At 48.7% G+C, this 21,608-nt stretch overlaps 5 protein-coding genes across 5 annotated transcripts; 3 read left to right on the plus strand and 2 right to left on the minus strand.

Moving 5' to 3' along the window:
* Positions 1-1,838: 1,838 nt before the first annotated feature.
* On the plus strand, positions 1,839-8,718 carry ONS95_009004 (uncharacterized protein). Its single transcript, XM_058502571.1, has 3 exons — positions 1,839-2,671; positions 3,087-6,627; positions 6,703-8,718. Exons 2-3 carry the CDS (start codon positions 5,486-5,488, stop codon positions 8,474-8,476), a joined length of 2,916 nt encoding a protein of 971 aa, XP_058361500.1. The 5' UTR covers positions 1,839-2,671; positions 3,087-5,485; the 3' UTR covers positions 8,477-8,718.
* Positions 8,719-14,161: 5,443 nt separating this feature from the next.
* On the minus strand, positions 14,162-15,476 carry ONS95_009005 (uncharacterized protein; the record flags this gene model as incomplete). The annotated part of the gene is made up of 5 exons (XM_058502572.1): positions 14,162-14,447; positions 14,540-14,733; positions 14,826-14,878; positions 15,004-15,249; positions 15,326-15,476. 5 exons carry the CDS (start codon positions 15,474-15,476, stop codon positions 14,162-14,164), a joined length of 930 nt encoding a protein of 309 aa, XP_058361501.1.
* Positions 15,477-17,072: 1,596 nt separating this feature from the next.
* ONS95_009006 (uncharacterized protein) lies at positions 17,073-18,189 on the minus strand (the record flags this gene model as incomplete). Its single annotated transcript, XM_058502573.1, has 2 exons — positions 17,073-17,662; positions 17,718-18,189. The coding sequence occupies 2 exons, from the start codon at positions 18,187-18,189 to the stop codon at positions 17,073-17,075; spliced, it is 1,062 nt and encodes a 353-aa protein (XP_058361502.1).
* Positions 18,190-18,384: 195 nt separating this feature from the next.
* Positions 18,385-19,949, plus strand: ONS95_009007 (uncharacterized protein). Its single transcript, XM_058502574.1, has 2 exons — positions 18,385-19,064; positions 19,116-19,949. The coding sequence occupies exons 1-2, from the start codon at positions 18,571-18,573 to the stop codon at positions 19,378-19,380; spliced, it is 759 nt and encodes a 252-aa protein (XP_058361503.1). The 5' UTR covers positions 18,385-18,570; the 3' UTR covers positions 19,381-19,949.
* Positions 19,950-20,118: 169 nt separating this feature from the next.
* ONS95_009008 (uncharacterized protein) lies at positions 20,119-21,054 on the plus strand (the record flags this gene model as incomplete). Its single annotated transcript, XM_058502575.1, has 3 exons — positions 20,119-20,282; positions 20,352-20,570; positions 20,625-21,054. 3 exons carry the CDS (start codon positions 20,119-20,121, stop codon positions 21,052-21,054), a joined length of 813 nt encoding a protein of 270 aa, XP_058361504.1.
* Between the last annotated feature and the right edge of the window lie 554 nt (positions 21,055-21,608).

Below are 21,608 nucleotides of genomic sequence, written 5' to 3' on the forward strand. Positions count from 1 at the left end.
AGAGAACTTTTGTGTTGTTCAGATTACCTCGGCACTAAGCTGTTCGCTTATTTTGATGCCTTACTTCCAAGGCAGGATGCATAAATTTTTGCATCATTCAGAAACCCCTCACCTAAGGTTCCTCGTTCCCCTCACTCCCACTCGCCTTGAGCCCACAAATCCAGCTTAATGTTTGTTCCCAGTTTGAGCAGTTAATGGCCTGTTGAGAGTTCCCCATTGCCTGGGCTTCAGCTCGTTCAGATGATGTCTACAAGGTGGGCAATTGCAAAGTGCACAAAAGCCGAACCTATCACGGCATATCCGGATACCTTGTCGGTAGTGAGAAGCGCTGCAGCGCCCGATGTTTCGCGCAGCTTAAAAGAGGCAGATAATTTCGCGGTACTGGGAAGGTTGCAGTGGAAAATCCGAAAAGTACAGCAGTACGGGCTTCGCAGCCCGGCTTAGTTGCCGCACGCTATCTCTGATTCATCAGACCGGATCATGACGATAACCTTGCTTTGGCGCCCCAGTCTCTCATCCATGACCATGCTCCGCGGGTGGATCATGGAAGAAACGTGGATCTTCAGTCGTCCTTCTTCTTGCGGATAAAATAGACGAAAACCCTCAGAAGCTTCTTTTCAGATGCCCTGTGTCTTTCAAAGTTCCACTGCTTCGAGACTTTTCCGTGCCTTTGTGTTGCACCACTTTCCTTGGAATGGGTTTGAATGGGCAATTTCTTGCGACTCGTACATCCATGAAGACCCGTTTTTTATGAAGGGATATGAAATATAATGCCTTGCATTTTCTGGTCCCCCGCACAACATGATACTGTGGTATCCAGTGCCAAGTGGTATCCTGATTTCGCTGTATGGTACTTTTGTTAGCAGCGTATTCTTATTGATCCTTACATACATCCATGCATTTTCAGTATCATCATGTGAAGGACCCCTCGAACAATCGCAAGGCTCTGCTCGGGAAACGGAATGCGGGAGACCAGCGTCATTTACCCAGCTGCCGGTATTAAAATTATGAAGGTGTGTCTAACGTGGTCTACACTATTCTTAGCACTTAGTGCAGAGGTGGCGTAACTTAGCGGAAAGATGACTCGGGAAAAGTCGTAAATTGGCCAATGAGAGTGCGTTCCAGGGGAGGTTTCGATGGTGCGCTTTTGGGTAAACCTAGGGGGCGTGTTGTTTGGTAGCGTGGTCTGGGAAGAGGGGAGAGGGTCCCGATCCCGAGAAATGGCAGCGCCTGCGGTCTGTGCTGGTGCAGCCAGGGAGTGGAGGGATGGTTTGGGTCGCTACAGGAAGGTGGTGTGGGTGATTGATGGGCAGGGGTGACTGGCCAATGCACCGTACTCGCACCGTCGTACACGCCAACCTCCCTTGTATTCGCGGCATTCCTCTGTCCCAGGCAAACCCGCAAGCTCCAGACGGTGTCCAAAGAGAGGTATGGAATTGACATCTTACCTACAGACCAGGGACTTGGCATGTACGAGTAAGGAAGGTAATTGGGAATATTTGCAAGAGCAATGACAGTTTCGCGGCCAGTATTCGCCGTATCAAAAGCTGACCGGAGACATGTCTGAACGAAGACGGGTGCTGGCACTGAGCTTCTGCAAGAATCTCCTCAAAACGAAGTCCACGGCTGCTTACTCAGACACTCTCAATGGAACAGGACGATACTGTGTGGCAGGTCGAGTCGAGATTTGTGGTCAGTCTTCATCGCGTGCGAGACATGCAAGGGGATGAGATTCGGTCGCACAAGTACAACGGTTTTGCTTTTGGTACTCCGTTAGACAGACGAGACGGTACTTCGAGCTTCTCCCGGCCACTTCGGCACAAGACTCCGACGGCACCTTATCGTTACTCCTCACTCAGCGTGGCACCCTTGGGCCTTGGCCAGTGCTCCCATCGCTAATGGAGACCCATGCTCGAAGTCTATCAGATTATGAGAGGATCAACAACCCGGACCATCCATGCCAGCCCCATGCGTCCGCGCTTGTTCCTGCAGCGTTGGGGCACAGTCGGAACCCGTGAAGAATCAGGACTTGTGGATCATGTTCATCCTTGTCCGGTATATTGCGATCGTGTCAACGGCACATGGATTCGTCACGTCGTTGTGTTGTGAGACTGCAAACCGCTGCTGATGACGGTCAGATCTTCACCAACCTCACTGCCGTGACTCGGTAATTGTATATTACGTATTCATTTCATTTCACAAGATCACGGGAATGAAGACATACGACCTCGACAACCCCACTCAAATTTCCTTCCTCCCTCGAGCATGAGCCAGGCAATTTCCTGCTACTCTGTGGCACTTGTTCAGCAGCCTGCAAGCATCTGGATGGGGAAATACTCGCATTGTTGCTTCTGGGGTCGACACGACGGTGTGAGAGGCTAGCGAAACCAAAACGAACGCGAGTCTGTGTCTCCACACAGTGGTCGTTTTCATGATTCATCGTCTGAATTAAACCCCGAGAAATAGAGTTTCAGCAAACCTTCTTTGACTTTCAGACGCTGTATCCGCCGCACATTTCGGTACTTAGTTCCACTGTTCTTACGTCCGTAAAACGCTCAACTCAGAGGCCGCTGAAGTCGCACTTTGTTTACGAAGCTCAGACAGAACCTTGAAATAATTCTGGTGAAAAGAGCGATAGGTCTGATGTCATGCGCACCAACCATGGCAGAGGGTACGTATCCTTCCGGCCATTTTTGCACAGGTCTGCACACCACGACGCATCTTGTCTGTGTATCCGAGCTTCTGGTTCGCGACATGGCCTTTAGACTTTGGAACTTTACAGACGCCGACACGTCGATCTTCCGGGAGCTAGCAATCTCCTTCGAATCTGGCTGGACCAGCAAAAGTCACGCCAGAATCATGGACATCAGCGACTGGTTGTTTTAGCCCAGGCTCGGCTTAGCTTCATCGGAGAATGTTCCGAATCCAGCATGGCGGTACCATCACTTGCATGACTTTAGAGGCCGCGTGCTGGCATGCTAAACGTTACCAGGAAACACAGCTGTGACGATACCAGCAGGGCAACGTGACCTCGTGGTGCAGGAACTATTAATACAGCATCATAGAACTGGCTGATATTGGTCTAGGGGACTCTAATAGATCTGGCGGCACGTTGGGAAAAATAGATTGTGAAGGAAATTGCGGGGTGTCCTGATCGTCAATTCAACCTGCTTCCGCTATCAGATCAGATTAATTTTGCATGTCCATGACACCTGGCTCCTTCATAGACACGGAATCTCGCAGCAGCTCCTAGTCTTGGTCACGGATTTCCTTCCAGCAATATTAATCCTCCAAGAAGCTAGCTAGAGCTCGCTTCAAGCTGTGGATAAGAAATAGGGAGGGGAAGGGGGTTTCGTTAATCACAATAGAGTTTCACCGGGCACAGTTGTTTGAAGCATGCATTATCTAGCGATCCGGAGATAAGTGTCTCGACTCTCGAGGAGGCTGGCTGGGCACACTCAACGTCGACGAAAGTTTCTGGTGATTTCACTGCAGCAAAGATCAAGAACCGTGATGCAGATGGCTCACGGTGTATGAATTTGCACTTCTGTTCAACAATTCTTTGTATGCCAGCAGAGAGATTCAGGGGTGCCGTGAGAGCTGACCGTTTCGATGGGCTGGATGCAGCAGTATCTGGCAATATACTCTGCGGAATTCTTGAAGGGGAGGGGTTACCGGAACTCCAGACAGTGCGCAAACACCCTGCATGCACCCGCGGCAGGCTCACGCACTGCTGGGAAACTTCAGCCCATCGCATTATTTATCCGTCACAGACAGACCGATAGCGCCAGTACTATTGCGGCTACCAGCGCCGATTTTTGGGAATTCGGGACCTCATATATGGCCGGGTTGAACTGCTAAAAGTTGCGACGGCGGCTAGACTGTTTGTAGACGAATGGGGCCCTCCAACACTACAGCTCAATGGGTTAGCATCACAGCATCAATCCACCATGAAAGTCACAGGCACTTGCAAAGCTATGCCCAAAGAGCGCCTTGTGCCGGCTTGATGGAGTTAGCGGCACCGAGCTGGCCTCTTACAATTCCTACCTCCACCAACCTGGTGAACCTTCATCATTTCTCCTTTGCCATCCCAGCCGATAATCATGGACTTGTAATTAGCACCGTCCACTTTCCCGACATCCACATTCCTTCCCCAAGAAGCTTGGTGCAGTCAGTGTCTCCACGCTGGCTCGGCTGGGTTCAAGGGACCTCAGGATGGCCAACGCCGCCGCATGAGAGAGGCATGGCTTGCGATCTCTGCAACGCCACCGAAATTCTACCCCACAAGTTCCATATCCACGTTGTGTCGCGGCCGTGGGTCCTTTCTTTCGACTATTCCACCCTCATACAGTATGGAAGCTGGCCAGAAGCAGGGATGGGCAGAGTAGGACAAGGGACTGCCAGGACCCATTACTGCCATGCCATGCAGCAGTCATTCAGGCTGGGCTCCCCGTTGCCTGCCATCTCTGTATTCGGTATGTGAGACGGCCTGGCAAAGACGCACTGGGGCGGCTAGTTTGGAAGCGCGGTCATTACCGTCAAGCCCCCTCGCCCTACGTTTTTCGTTACCACGATAGGCATAGACCAGTTTGAGGCACTAACTATCCGCTACGTTGACAGGGCCGGGTCTCGTCTTGGATCCCTCGTCTATCACCGGTAGTCAGCCTAGTCGGATCGGATCATCTCACTCCTCTCGATGATCCTCGGGGGTTTTGCTAACATCGCTGGCTCTTGGTATGGCGGGTCACTTGTTGGTACCGTAAATTTACAAGCGCTCATCTCAAGCCTCCTCGAGCCTCGTTCTCTCATTATATCTCTGGCCAAGACGCTTAACAAGATCAAGAAAAGACCTCATCCTTCGTCTTCCTCCTCCCCGCCGTCCCAAAACCCCAAATACCCCCTGCTCGCTATCCCGCAAGTTGCATCCTGCTAAAGTAACTTTCTGCACGAGCCAGGTATAATACCCTTGAGAATCCAATTCGTTTGTGACGCTTGTATTGTTGGCAAGCCGTTCTTTGAAAACCGGACTTGCACGAGCTGCCGTTTCCAGAAGAATGGGTAAGGCCGAACTGGTGGTCACAGCATGAGCCACAAGTTCAATTCTTCCACTACCGACAGAAACTCGACCTTTCTTCCTAATGTGTTGAAGCTCAAACTTGAACACCTATCAGACCTTGAAACCAACTCACCTTCCTCTTGTAAATAGAGGTACCCGGACCGACGTCTCACAAGCCAAATTGACCAACCTCCTTCGGTACTATTGTGCAAATCGGGACTGACGGCACTTCGTTACGACTGCCGCCTCGGAAACGTCTTCTTGTTGGAAGTCAGCTGAATTCAACCGGTTATCTAAGTAATTTCAGTCTTCCTGAAATAGTCGACCAAAACGATACTGTGCCGCCAACAGACGTCCTTTCGACAAGGTGCCATCTTTTGACGTTGGAAAGCGGACCGTTAACCTGGATACGGTCGACTAGTTCTCAATATGACCCAGATATACACCCAAACCCCCGTCCCCCCTCTACAAGAACGGCCTTCTATCTACGATCAAAAGTCGGACCAATATACGCCTAGGGAATATCAGAGGTCCAACACAATCTTCTCCCACCACACGGATCGCCAACAGGAAGGCAATGGTTGGAAACCCTCACAATCATCGTCACCAATGTCAGAAAGTCAGAAGGGACCCTTTGCGGTCTCGCCAGTGAAAACAGGAGATATGTACCAATCAAGGCCAGAGACCTCCCAGAAGTCTACCAGAGAGCAACTGCCTCCACTAAGCAGTCTATTTGCTTCAACATCACATCAAACTCGACCTCCTACATCATACTCGGATGGACATAGTCCAGTTTTCCCAGCTGTGTCACCAAATGATCCTCGGCAGCCAGCGACACCAATACATGCAGATCGGCCATTCGATCCATCGTACTTCCAAAGGCCTCCTGTAGCTCGACAGTACTCATACAGCGCGAGACCAGAAGTCGAAAGACTTGGAATTCCTCCTCCTCCGCGACCCACTCAACCTGGAGTAAGACCCGAGTCTCCTCGTTACGACACTAGATATCCTTCTGTTGAAAGTTCGCGGCCTTACCCACCATCCTCCATCACTGCTTGGTCACCTCACTCGCAATCGAACAGGCCAGAGTACTTCTCTAGAGACACATCGTCGTCTTTCAGACCTCACCCAGAGTTTCGCCAACCAGCTGCGGTCAACAGATCTGAACTAGATTCTAGAGCGCCATATCGAGATGGACAACATAGCGCACCAGTTACTCCAACCTATCCACCAACTCCGACAAGCACAGTTACTGGCGACCCAATTACAACAAAGGATGGGCTGGGACCAAAAATTTGGACAGGAACGCAGTTTCTACCTAGATTTGTGCGGTCAGCTGAAGTACCAGGCGAAGGAATGTGCTACTTCTACGACGATGGAACGCATTGCAAAACTGTCATCGATGGAGAAATTGTCAATGCACACTGGGGTGTTACCAAAGCAGGGAAACCAAGGAAGAGGTTGGCAATCGCTTGCATTACTTGCAGAGAAAAGAAGATCAAATGCGACCCAGACTACCCGCGCTGCGTTCAGTGCGAGAAGTTTGGGAGAATATGCAAATTTAAGAATGCGTAAGTAAACACTTGCTGTGAAGATCTCGGTTGGGAGTCTCTTATCTGGAGATCGTTGCTAATTTCAACGCACAGCCCTCGAGGTGGTCATGGATCTCCAGACACCCCACCATCAGACCCCGAGGATTCAGTATCACGACCGGCCTCATCGCGAGCCGACTTGGAGTCATTCAAGGTTGAGAAGCGGGAAAGTAGCCACTCAGTCTCCCCGCGACAAGTGCGACAAGCGACCCCCGACTCGGAGATCCATCACTCGAAGCGCCAACGAAATGGATACAACGACTTCACTCCTGTCGCATCGGAAGCTTCTCCTCGCGCTTCAGTGCAAGATCCTACTTCTCCGACAACTCCCTGGGCAGAGCCTGTCAACGGCAATGCGAACCACTCCAACTTGCTTCAAGAATGGCAAACAAACCCGTTCGGTACACACCCCATGCTTGTCGCAGACCTCATGTCGGTATTCTTCAAGCACGTTCCCGAGACTGCTTATTGCATGTTTCCGGAAGGTCCATTCAAGGCCTGGGTCTTGTCCGTAGGTGAAAAGTCTGCTGATGACCTGATGCTTGTTTACACCATCCTCGCGCTTGGAACTGTTTTCTCGTTGAAGAGCGAGCACAAGGGATTTGGTGCTCAATTCGCTGCTGTGGCTCGATTTGCCTGCGACAACAGTCGGTTCAGCCTTCAGCTCGTCCAGTCTCGAGTTCTCCTCGCTCTGTATTACTTTGCTAATAATAATGCGGAAGATGCGTGGGACTTTTGCGGAGCAGCGTTGAGGGCTGCAAGCGGTCTCAAGTTGAATTTGGAGATGGAGAAGACGGACGATGCCTACCGCAAGTCATATCCATACGGACTGACACGCGCTGGATTCGCTGAGTGTAGAAGGAGAACGTTCTGGAGTTGCTATTTGATGGACAGATTCAATGGCTTTTGTTCTGGCCATCTCAGCATTATCCATTCGGATGATGTTTTCCTACGACTTCCTTGCGATGTGAAGAGCTTTGAATCCCAGCTCGATATCCAGAACCCATACTTCGACCCTGCCACACCGCCCATCCAGAACATCAACTGGACGATCGGATCGATGGCGTACCTAATTAATATCACCACCATATGGGGAGACGTAATGGCGAATGTTTACCGAACCTCACAACGACCGAGTCCAACAACAACTCGCAACACCTTCCCGACCTTCTACGAACATGCCACTCGTCGACTGCGAATCTGGAACGATGCTCTGCCTTCCTGCTACGTCTTCTCCGCCGAAAATCTTGCCAGAGCATCGGGCGAGGGCAAGCTTGGCACATTCATGATGATGCATACAGTCTACAACACCACGGCGATGAAGCTCAACCGATACATCCAACAATATAACCTGACGAAGTCCCAACTCGTGCACCATGTTGCTGTTGCAAAGCAATATGCCGAGGAGCTTCTGAGAATGGTTGACACTCTCACAGCTTTTAGAGCATCGGCACCTTCGAGTCCAAGGCATGACGACGTACCAACTAAGTTCTCTTCGCCATTTGTAGGCTATGCGATCGTCTCAGCCATCGACATCCTCACCGCCAAGATCACCGCCAATGCCATTCCCAATCGTCTTACCTCTTTCCACGGAGCTCAAACCGTTATCGCTGAGCTAGCGCAATTCTGGCAGAGCTCAAAGAACCAACAAGCCTCAATTCAACAACGTATACGAGACCTGACTGAGCTGGTGCGAATAAAGACCGAGACTGGAGTACCAACTGCACACATCGCATTGTTTGCCAGAGAGACCGGCGATGGAGTTTTTGAGTTCAGAGAGGCGATTGAGAAGACTTTCTCGAGAGATTATGACTGTGTCTATGCTTGAACGGCATGAAAAGCTCTCGGGGCGTCACTTGTTTTATGATGGAATGATTCTACGATACGTATTTAACAATATCCAGGCGTTCACTTGGGTCGGATGAGGCACAGCTATTGCATGCTTCGTGTCATCAAGCGTTTTTTTTGTTTAATAGATACCTTGGGCATGGGAAAAACAGCACTTGCACATAGGTGACACTCCAGATTTACATATTTGTAATATTATTACTACCACTGTACAAAACAATCAAAACAATTCTCGATGTCCAGCTCCCAGATAGTAGTGACTGACTTCTTGCTGCTGCACCGCTTCACTGTCAACACTCGAGCCGAAGCCAACAAACAGCACTGACTCGCCCACCTCAACTACCGACACAGCGGACAAGCCGAAGCCACAATTGACTTTCTACATTCCGGTGCTCAAGGTCCAGTTTCACGAAGCCCCAGACGGTCAGACCCAGTAATAGAGTTCATGACTTAGACTTCCAACATTCCTCAATCTTTCAACTGCCGAGTGTCCCAACCCGGTTGTCTTACAGATTCCTGACTGTGCACTTTTGCGCCCCCCCCACAACAAACAAAAAGTTTCATGCGGACATGCCGTTCAAACTTCGTCCCGCTTCCTTCCATTGCCGTGAACCTTCGTCAGGTCAAAGTTTCCATCTCGTTGCCGGCCACAAAACAAAAGAACCGCCACATTCCCTGCTCCCACCCACCCCACCTTGGTCTATCAGTCTACCTACGTAGCACGCACAGGGAGATCCATGATCCCTCCTCACGTGGGTCCCTGATCGTAGGTGGACCGCCGCTGCCCCATGTGCGGCGCTGCCCGCTTTTCATAGTTTAGATATTCGCGGCCGGCACAGAGCATTTTGATTTTACGTCTCCTCTGATTCGTCAACTGAACGAGCAAAAGGCTAAAATCAAACGGCTAATCAAGAAAGGAAAACGTATCGGACAAACGAAACTCCACGTCTCTTCTCCCTTCTCCAGACAGCAAAAAGTAAAATCCCCCTTCTTACAGGTCTAATTGCCATTTTTTAATCTGCGGCAAAGATCTCCGCCCCTTCTAGCGCCAGATCTCTCCCTCTGCTATGCTATCTGCTATCTAGACGAGACGACTACTTGAGACGACACACTCGGGTTCAAACTTTCATCTCCCTTGCCTCGATACTTTCATCGGGCACTGGTTGATCAATTATCCTCCAAAACCAACAAAATAGCTAGCTCCCCACACTTCGAGTCACACCAACAGTGACAGCGCAGCGCGACATCGCCAGAGCTAAAGTGACATCCAACAAACTTACCAAAGCACACTTTCCCCCCAAGCAAGATAGACTAAGTCTCGGCATACCATCTCACTGGCCTCCTCAAAGCCGACCCAGCAATCGCAAATCCCGAGTCTGGTCAAATCCCAACAGACGAATCTGCCGCTCGGAAAGCACTAAAGTAGCCAGTTTCTGGGGTGGTCCTCCCAAGTTTTCCTTAGTTGCAGCGATCACGGCTATCACACAGCTTTCGGTGATTTTAGGGTACCGAATTTTCAAGAGTTGTGGTTTGAGTTTGGAGCTAAAAGGCGTAGGGGGTTCTCCAGATGAGGAATTAAACTTACTTTAGGTTGGTGTTGTTTTGTCTGTACAGTATGGCTGGTGCGGGCGATGTGGCGGTGTTGAGGGTTGGGGGAGATGGGGGATGGGAGAAAGGGGATCTCGATGTGTCGTCGTCGGCAACCTTACTGTTTGGGGTCGCCTAGTACCCTAGGTTGGCACCGAGTCATGAGCTAAGGGAGCTTGGATCCTTTGAGTCAGGGGTCAAAGGTAAATATCGGTAGTTGATCCGAAGCGAGAAAGCGGGGGTGGGAATTATCTTGGTGCTAAGCAGGCCGGCTTCTTTTATTTTTTTTAGCTTTTGTGTCACTCCAACTCTCGACTATTTTTTCCTATTCGAGATCTATTAGTACTCATTCCAATGAGAGTTCCCGGGAGTTTATTTTTCAATCTATGGATTAGGATCCTTGTGTGCAACATAACTTTGTTGAGTTTGATGACAGTTAGCTAGGACATGATTCGTTCAACTACGAATATTCTGATCTCCGGAGCTAGTTGATCTACCCGAGCTGCACAAGGCCATAAGCAAGTCGAGATATCAGACGGGCGTTGCAAGTTAGTTTTTGCGATGTGGCCGACAGCATTCCTCAGGAGTGCCAGCCTCAATTTGACTAAGTTTGCTGAAAATGAACTCCCTCCAGTCAAATGCGATAGTAAATGGCACTTACGCGACCGTTGCCATATCTCGCCGGTTGAATGTTTATCCATTGTGTCAAAATGGGCCTGGCCATATTCGCAGCGTCAACGACGAGAAATTCCTCAAGCTGCATTGCAGCAAACTACGGCTGATACTCCTCATCGCAGGCATCTCATCAATTAGAGGAGAAGCAGTTTCTCGATTACTGGGGTTAAAACTTTCAGAAGGAACTATAAGAACTATTTACAACAGCTCTCGAACCGATACATGCACTTGAACACATGATTACCCTCTTCAATCTCCATTTGACTTTCTACATATTCAGCTGCACTTGCTTCACTCAGAGTTTCGGAACTTCCCAACCATAAAATGACAATCTAGAGAGGTCGATGAAAGGCTTCTACTTCGGAACAAAGTAGCGAAGCTACTCCCTTTGTCTTACAGCGCGGAAGACAACGAAATCATCCATGAACGCTCTAAGCGAGTCTCGATAACCTCAAAGCCAAACCAAACGGCGCATAAAAGCGCTTTACGGCGGGATTAATCATATTTCTTTTTTGTTTCCTCAAAAAATACCCTGCAACGTTACAGAAAGCTAGCTATCCAACGATGTAGCATCGGATATTCCCAATCAAGCTTTGATGCTGGGTTTCTTCAAGATGCAACAAAGGACTTCATGCTAAGCGAGAATCTACTGAAGGTGAAGTTCCACGTCCCCAGACAACCACGATATGTAAGTTTCGGGACTTCATGTAATTCTGGTATTTTAATTCAAGCAGTGATGACTTAGAAGTATGCATTCAATTCATGTAAACTCTGGATTCCGTATTCTAAAGAGGCAGCCAGGCGCCAAAGACTTTGTCCTGCTTTGCTGTCCATGATTCAGAAACCCACATCCGTACAGGCAATCATAAATTAGTTTTAAATTTGTATCATCTCAATACACCGCTATATTATTCAGAAGTCTCATAAGGTTTCTTTCAAAGCATCTTAAATTTTTCTAGAGTTGCCATCAGAAACAAATTCGGAATACCCTCGGTAGCATGCCCTCTATCTATTTACCCTTGAAACCAAATACAAGCTCGTGCTTCAGGTGGAGTAGAGCAGCTATCCATGGAAAGCTTGAGGTCTGCAGCAAAGGAGGTGTACTGCAGTGCTGGGGGGTCCGAATTCCTGAGGGTTTGGTAGTTTAGCTTTTGAATTGGGGATTTGACAGGTTGCAGGAGGGAGAAGAAGGAGGAGTTGAAGGGAAAAGGGAAAAGGGAAAAGGGAAAAGGGAAAAGGGAAAAGGGAAAAGGGAAAGTAGCTTCCTAAAAGTAGTTCGTGTGTCCATTGGAAAGCACTCCCTAGATATGAAAAGGAACGATGTTTACACACTATTCTACGAGATTTGCGTACCCGAGTCAGTAATGGATTCGATCACGTACCGTCCTCCTAAATTGGATTTTGCATGTTGGCTATGACCACCGATGTTGGAAAGCCCGTGCAATTTACACAGCCATCACTTCGCAGAAAGCTTCTGGGGAAAAGAGAAACGTCGAACTAGCATGAACTGGAAGTAAAGAGAGGTTGAGGAGGGATACTGTGGAGCTCCTCCTTGGCGTTGGAAGTCGACAAGTGATGACGGTGTCTGGAGACTGTATTTTGATCAGAATATATTCTAGTCATCAAGTTCAAACTTCGTTAGGGGTGCTTGCATTTCTCTCTCCTCCACAATCAGAACATCCAGCGCGATGAAACTTGACTCCTGGAAATACACAGCGTTGATACCGAACATCTCGCTTAATGCAAGTAAACAGCTCCACATCACTCTCTCACACACCTCCATTCCTCCTCACTACGCCCACCCAAGCTTCGGAGTTATGCAAACACCCCAACACTGTCGCATAACCACCAAGTGTGCACACTGACTGATCCCAAGTCGAACGAGTATTCTTGCCACATCTCCATTCAAAGCTGCCCAATCCCGAACCCAGCGTCTTATCAAGTCAAAACATCGGTTCAGAGAGTATTTGATTTCTAATGAAGTCGATGAGATTATTCTAGTGAATGAAGAATCCCATTTTATTGTGATTTTCAGGAATCTTACGTCGATGCGGATAGTGAGGACGCTTTCGGTCTGGTGTGGGGGATGACAGAGAGCATGATCATACTGTGTTGGAACACACTGGCTTGGACTCCTCAAGATCGGAGACATGCTAGTACTGTACCTCGTATATTTCCTTCTAGAAAAGGCTACCCATTCTCATCAGCCCTTGAGAAGGAAACTCGTACTCTCGAGTATTAACAACAGAGAAGAAAGTCTTGAGAGAGGCGAGTGACCTGAAAGTCCTCCCGGTTCGAATCATTTACTTCTCTTCAACGGCAGCTACGATTACGATGGTGGGTAGAATAGACAGCGTGAATGCGATTCTTCACTCATTTAGACTTTGATCCATCAAACATGTAACAATATTAATCATCTTCAAGGTTCCAGGTGTACCGAAGCTGTAGATGAGCACATCACGTGTTGTTTACTTCCGTTCGCATTCCAACTTATCACTGTACCAGATTTCAATTCTGAAGGAGCGCCACAATCAATAATCTACCAAAGACCATACAATATTTGCTCGTCAATTAACCATCCACACCCATTATAAACCGAGAGCGGAAAGCATTCCGATACACACTCTCCTCCCCATACCTCATTGCTCAGCCAGCACTAGTGCACCACAAGCCTGTCCATAGACTTTGAAAGCATCCAGTGAACCACAATTTAGAAATCACACCATATTATAGAGCTTGTTGATCACGGTGATATTGGCATCTGCATTGTGCTTGAGACAGTTAGGTGAGGTGATTTTAATTGATCCTGTGGCCCTGATATCGACATGATGATATCTTACGTTACTCCTCTTGTCTACGTTTCACGCATCAAAGGAGTGCATCTTATATCTCAATACAAAAACGCGCACAAGGTCTCTTCTGCAAGCATAGCCCTACGTTACCGCTGAGACGGATCGGCCCGTGCCATAGGTATGTGAAAGTCAATATACCGGGATGCTAAGCGAGATGGTTAGATGGGACGAGGTATATAGCGGGGAAAAGAAGAAACTGGGAGAGTTCTGACAAGGATCAGATATTTTCAAGAGCTCCTTGACATCATCAGTCCCATATCCGGGAAGACTGTGGCTACCTTGAGCCGTGAAAGGTACTCGTTGACATACTAATCTGTAGATCGTATCTGAGGGATGTGTTCTACTTAAACATATGCGCGTGTCTCTGTGCGTAAAGTTTCAAGATACCTGTGTGGATACTTTAATACACTTCATTTTCAAGTGTCTTTCGGTATTTCAGAAACTATTCGCAAATATCCCCCACCTAAGTATACATATACCCAAACAAAACTATTACCCTCCCCCTCCCAACCTCACCCTTCCTTTCCCGTGATTTCATACGCTCTCTCCACTCAAACCAGCTCCATTCTATACGGATCATGCTCCTCCTCCTTATCGGGACACACGAAGGTCTTCCCAGTCGGCTGTCCAAACAAGTCCTCGTCATCGAAGTACCCATGATTGTACGGCTCATTCACACACTTCATGCCGCCATCAGGTCCGACGTGCGGGCAGTGTGCGTCGGGTCGTACGCCTGCGAGGATGAGATGGATGGTGCGGCAGGCGACGTTGTCGCCCCATACTTCGTCGTAGTTGCCGAAGGGTTTGGCGGTCATTGAGGCGATACAGGAGATGGTGCTGAGAGTGTCAGTTTAGTTACCTGTGGGAAGGGAGGGAAATGCAAGGAGGTGGAAGGATGAGTCAGAAGGAAGAGGAAAGAAAGAACATACTCAGTGTATTGCTGATTTTTACCCGTGCAGAGCGATTGGATGGTTGGACAGATGCGCTGGATGAAAGCTTGCTGCACGAAAGGATTGGTGATATCTGCCTCTCCCCGTGCGAGGAAGTTCCAGATATTGAGGTTGGGGATCCATGCATCGTATGCGATGACAGCACCGTCATCGTCGAAGCGCCAGAATGCTACCTGTTGTGTCCAAATCAGCTGTGTTCAAAGACCCAGTCCATTCCAAGCTGTCACTGTAGAGAGGGACTTTGAAAGGTGCTGCGAAAACATACCTGTTTGAGTGTACTGAGATACTTCCCATTATCCGTCGACTTTGGGTTCAACACTGCTCAGGAATTAATACACGCTTTTTCGTATGGTTCAAGATCGGGGGTCTAGGATCCCTCCCACCGTCCCCAATCTCAAATCCCAGACATTCTCGAATCGATTCGATGAGGAAGCCAAACATACCTCTCGTCTCCAAATACGCCACACTAGCCGCCACATTCGCACACCCGCTAATAAAGCTCACAACCTTCGCACTCGTGAAAACCGAAAACGATGGCTCATTTGGCGTAAGTGCCAACGCAAAGAAATACTCAATGCTGTCCTCGAAGCCCGTGAAGTTTCCTAAAGGCGAGACACGGCCGGAGGCATTGGCGGCAAAGAGACCTTTGGGTACGGCGGAGCCGCCGTGTGTGATGATGGGGACGTTGTCTGTGAAGGTGAAGGATGTTAGTTATGGGCGGGAGGAAGGGGATGGAGACGGATTTGGCGATGGGGAGGGACGTACTGGGGAAGACGGTGAGGTTGTAGATTGAGGATATAGTTTTGAGATTGCGAGCGTAGAAGTTCTTCGGGTGGTGTTTGCCTCCTGCGAGAACAGGAGGGGAGAGAGACAAGGTTGCGGTTAGAACCGCAGTGAGGTAGGAGTTGAGACGCATTGTTGAAGAAAAATCAACGAATGAATCGATCAATCCAATAAATCGACCTCAGATAAGATAATATATGAGAAAGGTGCAATGCAATTGAGTTCGTACTATATGACTCGCAGAGTGTATGCAAAGTATAAAGTAAGATCTGAGGGAAGTAGGAGTAGGTCGACTTATATCAGACTTGTACCTACCTACCTCTCCCCCTGCCCTGCCTTGGCCTCAGCCTCAAACCGGCCGAGAAGAGCAATACACCCGTTCTATAGGTCGAACAGAATATGACAGCCTCCCCAGGTGTTCTGTGAGCCATTCCATCCCGTCATGGAGGGGTTCCAGTGGCGTATGATAGAACCCACATCCGTTGCCGCCTTCTCATCCTGTCTCGAAACCACCCACCCACACACAATATCGTACCGCAGCCGCAGCCGCATCGCATGGTACCTGTCTTGGCTGTACGCTGTGATTGAGTGATAAAGATGATGTGAGTGATGTAGTGGTGTGATGTGAGTGTGTGAGGGTGGATGTGAAGTAGCGTGGGGTCCGTCAGCTTCTCACCTCAGCACCAGATTCGCTCGTTTCCTCCGGCGCGGCTGCACTCAGCCCTACCTATGACAACCCTGAACTTCAAAAGACGAGTGCGACTGATTCGACGGCTGATTCGCTCACCGAGAGATACTACATTACCAGCACGTCACAGCAGATAGGCAGGTATTGATAGGGCAATGGTTGTTCCGTGTGTAGGCTTTCGTCCGATGTGAAGAATGGAATGCGGGACTATGACAAGTCAGTTGCGGAGATTCTCAGCCGTGCCTGCATTTGTCTGCCTGGAAACTCTTCAGCTGACGTGCATTCTGTCATGGCGCCAAGAAAGAGGTTCTTCAACGAGGCTGGTCAATGATTTCGAGGGTGCGACTCAATGATCGAGGTTGGATGGAAGAATGCAAAACAGGATGTTGTACAAGAGAGTTGGAGTGATGTCTGATTGGACGGGGTCCGGGCGTTTGCTGGAAGGCGCAGGTGCATGTGCGGACTTCCCGCTGCATGTATCCTTGGAGATGCATGTTGGTCCGAATCGAGTACTGCAATTTCAAGGTACATGAAGAAAAGGAATCTGTAGATTGAAGTATTGAGACAAATTGAAAGAACGCAGGACAGAAGGAAGTGATTGCGTGGGGTTTGGAAGTTCCATGAAATGAAATACAAACTGTGATTCGCTATGCTCGGAACACTTCCCAGGCAGATGTACTGGTCTCAAGCACATAGCAAGAACTGGTGAGTGTGTGTGCTTCTCAAGTGCGAAAAGACAAGATAAGACACAGTCCAGCATGAATCCGGACATGCCGGGAATGTCATAGGCTTTGTTCATTGTGGACCTTCGTAGCCTTTGCATCTCAGGCATATCATCGCTCATACATTTACAGTATCCTGAGCATCCGATTTCAACGCACGCCATTGTACTCCATATTTGTAACTTATCCAACGCCACCAATCATGCTCGTCCCATGCGGTATCGCAAATGTAAAACTCCAGTCCAAGCTCATGATCGGGTATCCCCAGTTCAAACTCCTCCGAATGCAAAAGCAAGATGAAAGACATTCGCATCATCAATTATAGTTCGACCTCCTCGGGCTCGATTCCGAGGATCATTTGAAGGGAATCTAGCTGTTTCTGAAGGTTTTCCGTTTGCTGACGAGATGTCCTGATACCGCTTTGCAAACTACCGATGATAGCGAAGAGCTGCTTCTGCTTCTTGCGGGGGAACGTGTCAATCAGAGGTAATGGCTCGTCGTCTGGAGGGAGAGTGGCACGCGCAGTGAATGATGATCTCTCATGGCCTCCATATGTGGCTGCTGGCGAATATGGATCCTCTTCTCTGTAACTCTCCCGCCCAACATCATAACCATTCAATTTGCCAACCCGCGCATCTTCCTCTCTCTTGGCTAGATATTGCTGGTGGTGACGCTTGTTACTTCCATTGGCAGCTTGTTGCTGGCTGAAGACGTATTGCAATAGGGCGTTTGGATCATCGTCAAAAGTCTTCTCGTAGGTATGGGCCGCTGCCTTCTCAGTAGAAACCCGCTTGCGCTTCATTGATGGACCATTGACGTGAATTGTATCACCTGGAGGAGAGCCTTGGACGAGCTCTTGAGCCGACATGTTCGTGGAGTTCGTTAGAGCTGTCTTTGCTTTCGCAGCAGCTAAATTTCACTTGTCAGTCAGAAACTCTTGTGCCAGATCAAAGTAAACACTTACCCTCCTTCTCCAGCCTGAAGCTGCAATGGTTTCCTTTTGAGCTCATCTGACATGTTGCGCATGCTCCCATGAACCATCCTTCTTTGTACACACACTTTGCGAACCGACCAGTCCCTCGAGCGCAACGATTACATGGATTTTCTGCAACATCCCCTCTTGTGCTTAGAAGAACTGCGCTGCGAACCTGAACTCGCTCATGCTCTGATGATTTACTTGGAGGCAAATCCTGTCCCTCCTTCCATGGAATTGGCCGAAGGATTGGAAGGTCCAGTAGCTTCTGCAATGGATCTGGTGGTGGCGGACCTATCTTCTTGGGTTCTGGTAGCTTGATAGCAGGTTTTGGATCCGGGGTTGCGCCTGGTACGGGATCAGGACTTGGGGAGTCGTAATCCATAACAAGACTTGGCCTTGAAGCTGGTAGACCATCTTGGAAGGGGGGCGCGTACTCAATTTCATCAAGATTGGGCGGCATTGTGGGTAATCGTGGGTTTCGAGATGTTCAGGTCGCTGAGGTTGCGACAGCTTCGAAAAGAACTTGAGGACGCGACAAACCAGCGTGTGCAACCGGACGTCACTGAACCGTGACCCCGCTAAAGTCAATGCCAAGCAAGTGGAAACCCTTCAGGTTCTTCCAGTTCCAACTTTTGTCAGCATCGCATCCCAGTTTCAAACATACAAATGAAATATAGTTCTATGATTTTCTTTCAGGTTGGTTCATTTATTATATAAATTTTCTATATTTCCCAGATGTTAAAGTAAAGCATTTTCAATTCAATCCTGTTACAATCATCATCCTGATTTGTCGATATCACTTCATTGCTTCACATTAAAGTACCTATACCACCTTGTTACAATGACCACAATTAAGAAACGCTGTCTCCTCTGGGACTGGACCAATACTGCCAATATCCCGCACGCTATCGAGTCCCTCAACTTCACCGGTCCTATCTCCTCAATAGCAAACTGGAACGCCTGGGCAACTCCAGAACTCAGGAGCAGACTCCCTTTCCGTCCAACAGTCCGCGGTATGGATCAACTCACAGATCCTAATGAATGGGGAATGATATCCGACAACGAGCATGCTATCATTCATTACTTCAATGAGCCAGAACGAGCGGGCATTACGCCTCAGAAAGCGGCGGAGATGTGGATGGAGAAGATGGTACCATTGAAGAAGGAGAAGGGGAAGATGATTGTGGGACCTGGTTGTGCGAGTGATGCTGCTGGGGAGAAGTGGTTGGAGGAGTTTATGCAGAGTATTTGTGAGAAGGGAGAACCGCCTGATTATCTGGGCTTGCATTACTATGGTCCCGATGGAGGCGCTGCTATTGAGTATATCAAGAAAATGTGAGCTCTTCTATGGGAACTTATGACTCGAGTATTGCTAATGACAAGCAGACATGAGAAGTATCCAGAATATCCAGTTGTGATATCTGAGATTGCTTCGATATGCAGAGATAAGAAAGATGTCTTCAAATTCACAGCACAGGTGGCTAATTGGGCGGACGAATGTCCTTGGGTGTTTGAATATGCTTTCTTTGGATGTATGGCGAAGGTTGCGGATGACTTCATGAGTCCAGAGGCTCAATTGATGAACGAGGATGGCAGTCTTAGAGATTTGATGAAGAAGCTTATGAATGAGCAACCAATGACAGAGATATAATTGCATATAATCGAAGATGGGAACAACATTCAGGTCAGCCTAATATTGATGTATACTAGTGGCTGGATCTGTTTTGCCCGCTCTTGACCCCGGAAGAGCGTCACACTTGGGTAAACTTGTTGAAATGTAAAGTTGAGGCAACAGGATGGATTAATGCAATGAACAAGCCTGTAAGATTACAACATTATTCCCGCATTGTTTTATCCACCAGATAATGAATCTTTCAATACTGAAGCAAGGGAAAAGCAGTGGCCGTAGTCAGGCTTACGAAGGTTAGGCATTGCAGCGAAGCATAGCCAGGAAAGTGCGGGAGCATTGTCTTAAAGCACAGAGGGTAAGGTATGCCAATAAGCAAAAGCTTAAATTTATCTCAGGACCTTCAAAAATAATGAAGTTTAGTCTCGAGTGAGTATCCGCTTGGAACAAAGACATGATGGGAAGACGTTGGATGAAGCTCAGGCTTTCACATGCCCAGACTGTTCGGTGAAAGGTTGTTCCAGCCTAGCTCCCGCCCCGAAGGCTTGAAGAGGCTTGCTCCTCGAAATAAATCTTGGCCCATTCATCTCACCTCCACCTCGAATCTGACGCCCCTGAACGCCATCCCCTTCAATCCAGCGCGTGCAATCCGACTGCGATCGATTTCTTTGTACATATTTCTATAGATGGAAAGAATATAGACTTCAATACTTCGTTCCCGTCAATCCCGTCGCGTATCCGGCGTTCAGTCTTTCTTTCAAGATGGGTCTGGTGTCGCTTATTACGGGCTTCGTTGCTCCCATCTTCATTATCATTTCTCCCATCACTTCATATGCGGATCAGACGTACTCAATACACCGCACAAAGTCAAGCGCGGGCTTCTCGCTGGATATTCCGTTGATCATGCTTGTGGCTTCGGTGTTGAGGTGAGTGCAGCTTTGTCCAGGACTCGAGGGGCTTAGTATCAAGCGGACTTCATGCTGACCAGTCCGCAGAGTGTTCTACTATCCAGGCGCGCAATTTGACAAGTCCTTGCTCATACAATCATTCATCATGATTGCCATTCAGTTGGTTCTGTTGAAGGTTGCCCTCGATCATCGACCTGGTCCGTCATCCAAAGGGGGAGAAATGGCGAATCCATTTGCAGGGGCTCGTGAAGGAGAATTCGGCATCCAGAGACCATACAACTTCTGGCAGTGGAGATCTCCAAAACCGTGAGTACTCCGCAGCTCTTGCAAATCTGCGACGTCATATTGACTGTTCTATAGATACTGGCAGTTCCTCCTCTACCTCTTCCTCACACTTGTCTGCCTTGAGTTGGTGCTGTCACCAGTTCCAAGTCTGTACGCCACATATTCTGCCCTTATTGGAATAATGGGACTATCAATCGAAGCGACCCTTCCCATCCCGCAAATCCTCTCGAACTTCCGCTCCCGATCTGTTAAGGGCTTCAGAGTGTCAGTCCTTGCCAGTTGGATTGCTGGTGATATTATGAAGATGTTCTGGTTCTTCACAGCGACTAGCGAGATTCCATGGACTTTCAAGCTCTGTGGTATTTTCCAGATGTGTTGCGACTTGTTCCTTGGAGGACAATATTGGGTATATGGGGAAGGCGAACCGGTCCTCAAGGGCCACCATGATATCGCCATGCGGATGAACGGGCATGCGCTTAATGAGAAGGATATACGACTTGGGTAGATGTACAAGTTTCGAATTGAATTTATTGTCAACTGAGCCGGATTTTTTTTTCTGGTGCTTCATCTTTGGACTGTCTATTTCTGGCTCCAAGATCTGCTTGCCCTGCTCAGGCGGCATCATCATTTTCCTAGGGTGTTAGAAACTCCCATCGGACTGCCTCCGCGAACAAGTGCCAAGTGGCAAGACGCTTTTGATTCCAGCACATGATTTGTTTGCCTTTTCCTTTTCGGTACTTCCTCTTATTGGCATGATGCCTCTCAGACTCTTGAGCAGATCGCTGTGTTCGGGTATCGGCTTGGAGCTTCCAGTATCCTGGCCAAAGTGCACATTCTCTTCCTGGTATCTCATCGTTCGGATCGTGTGGCAGACCTCGAGTCTCAGACTTCTGAACGTATGCGCTATGCTGCATATTTGGTTGGCAGCCACTGTATCACATACTGTTTGTTTGCATTTATGCGATCCGTCTTTTCGAGTGTTCTGTAGCTTGACTTTCAGGCTCCAAAGCAGGTTTGATGGGTGCAATATTGTGTCGAAGCTTCTCCTCGTCGTCCTGC

Source organism: Cadophora gregata (genome assembly GCF_030347475.1).
Source record: "Cadophora gregata isolate MNR1 chromosome Unknown scaffold_3, whole genome shotgun sequence".
Taxonomy (NCBI): Eukaryota; Fungi; Ascomycota; class Leotiomycetes; order Helotiales; family Ploettnerulaceae; genus Cadophora; species Cadophora gregata.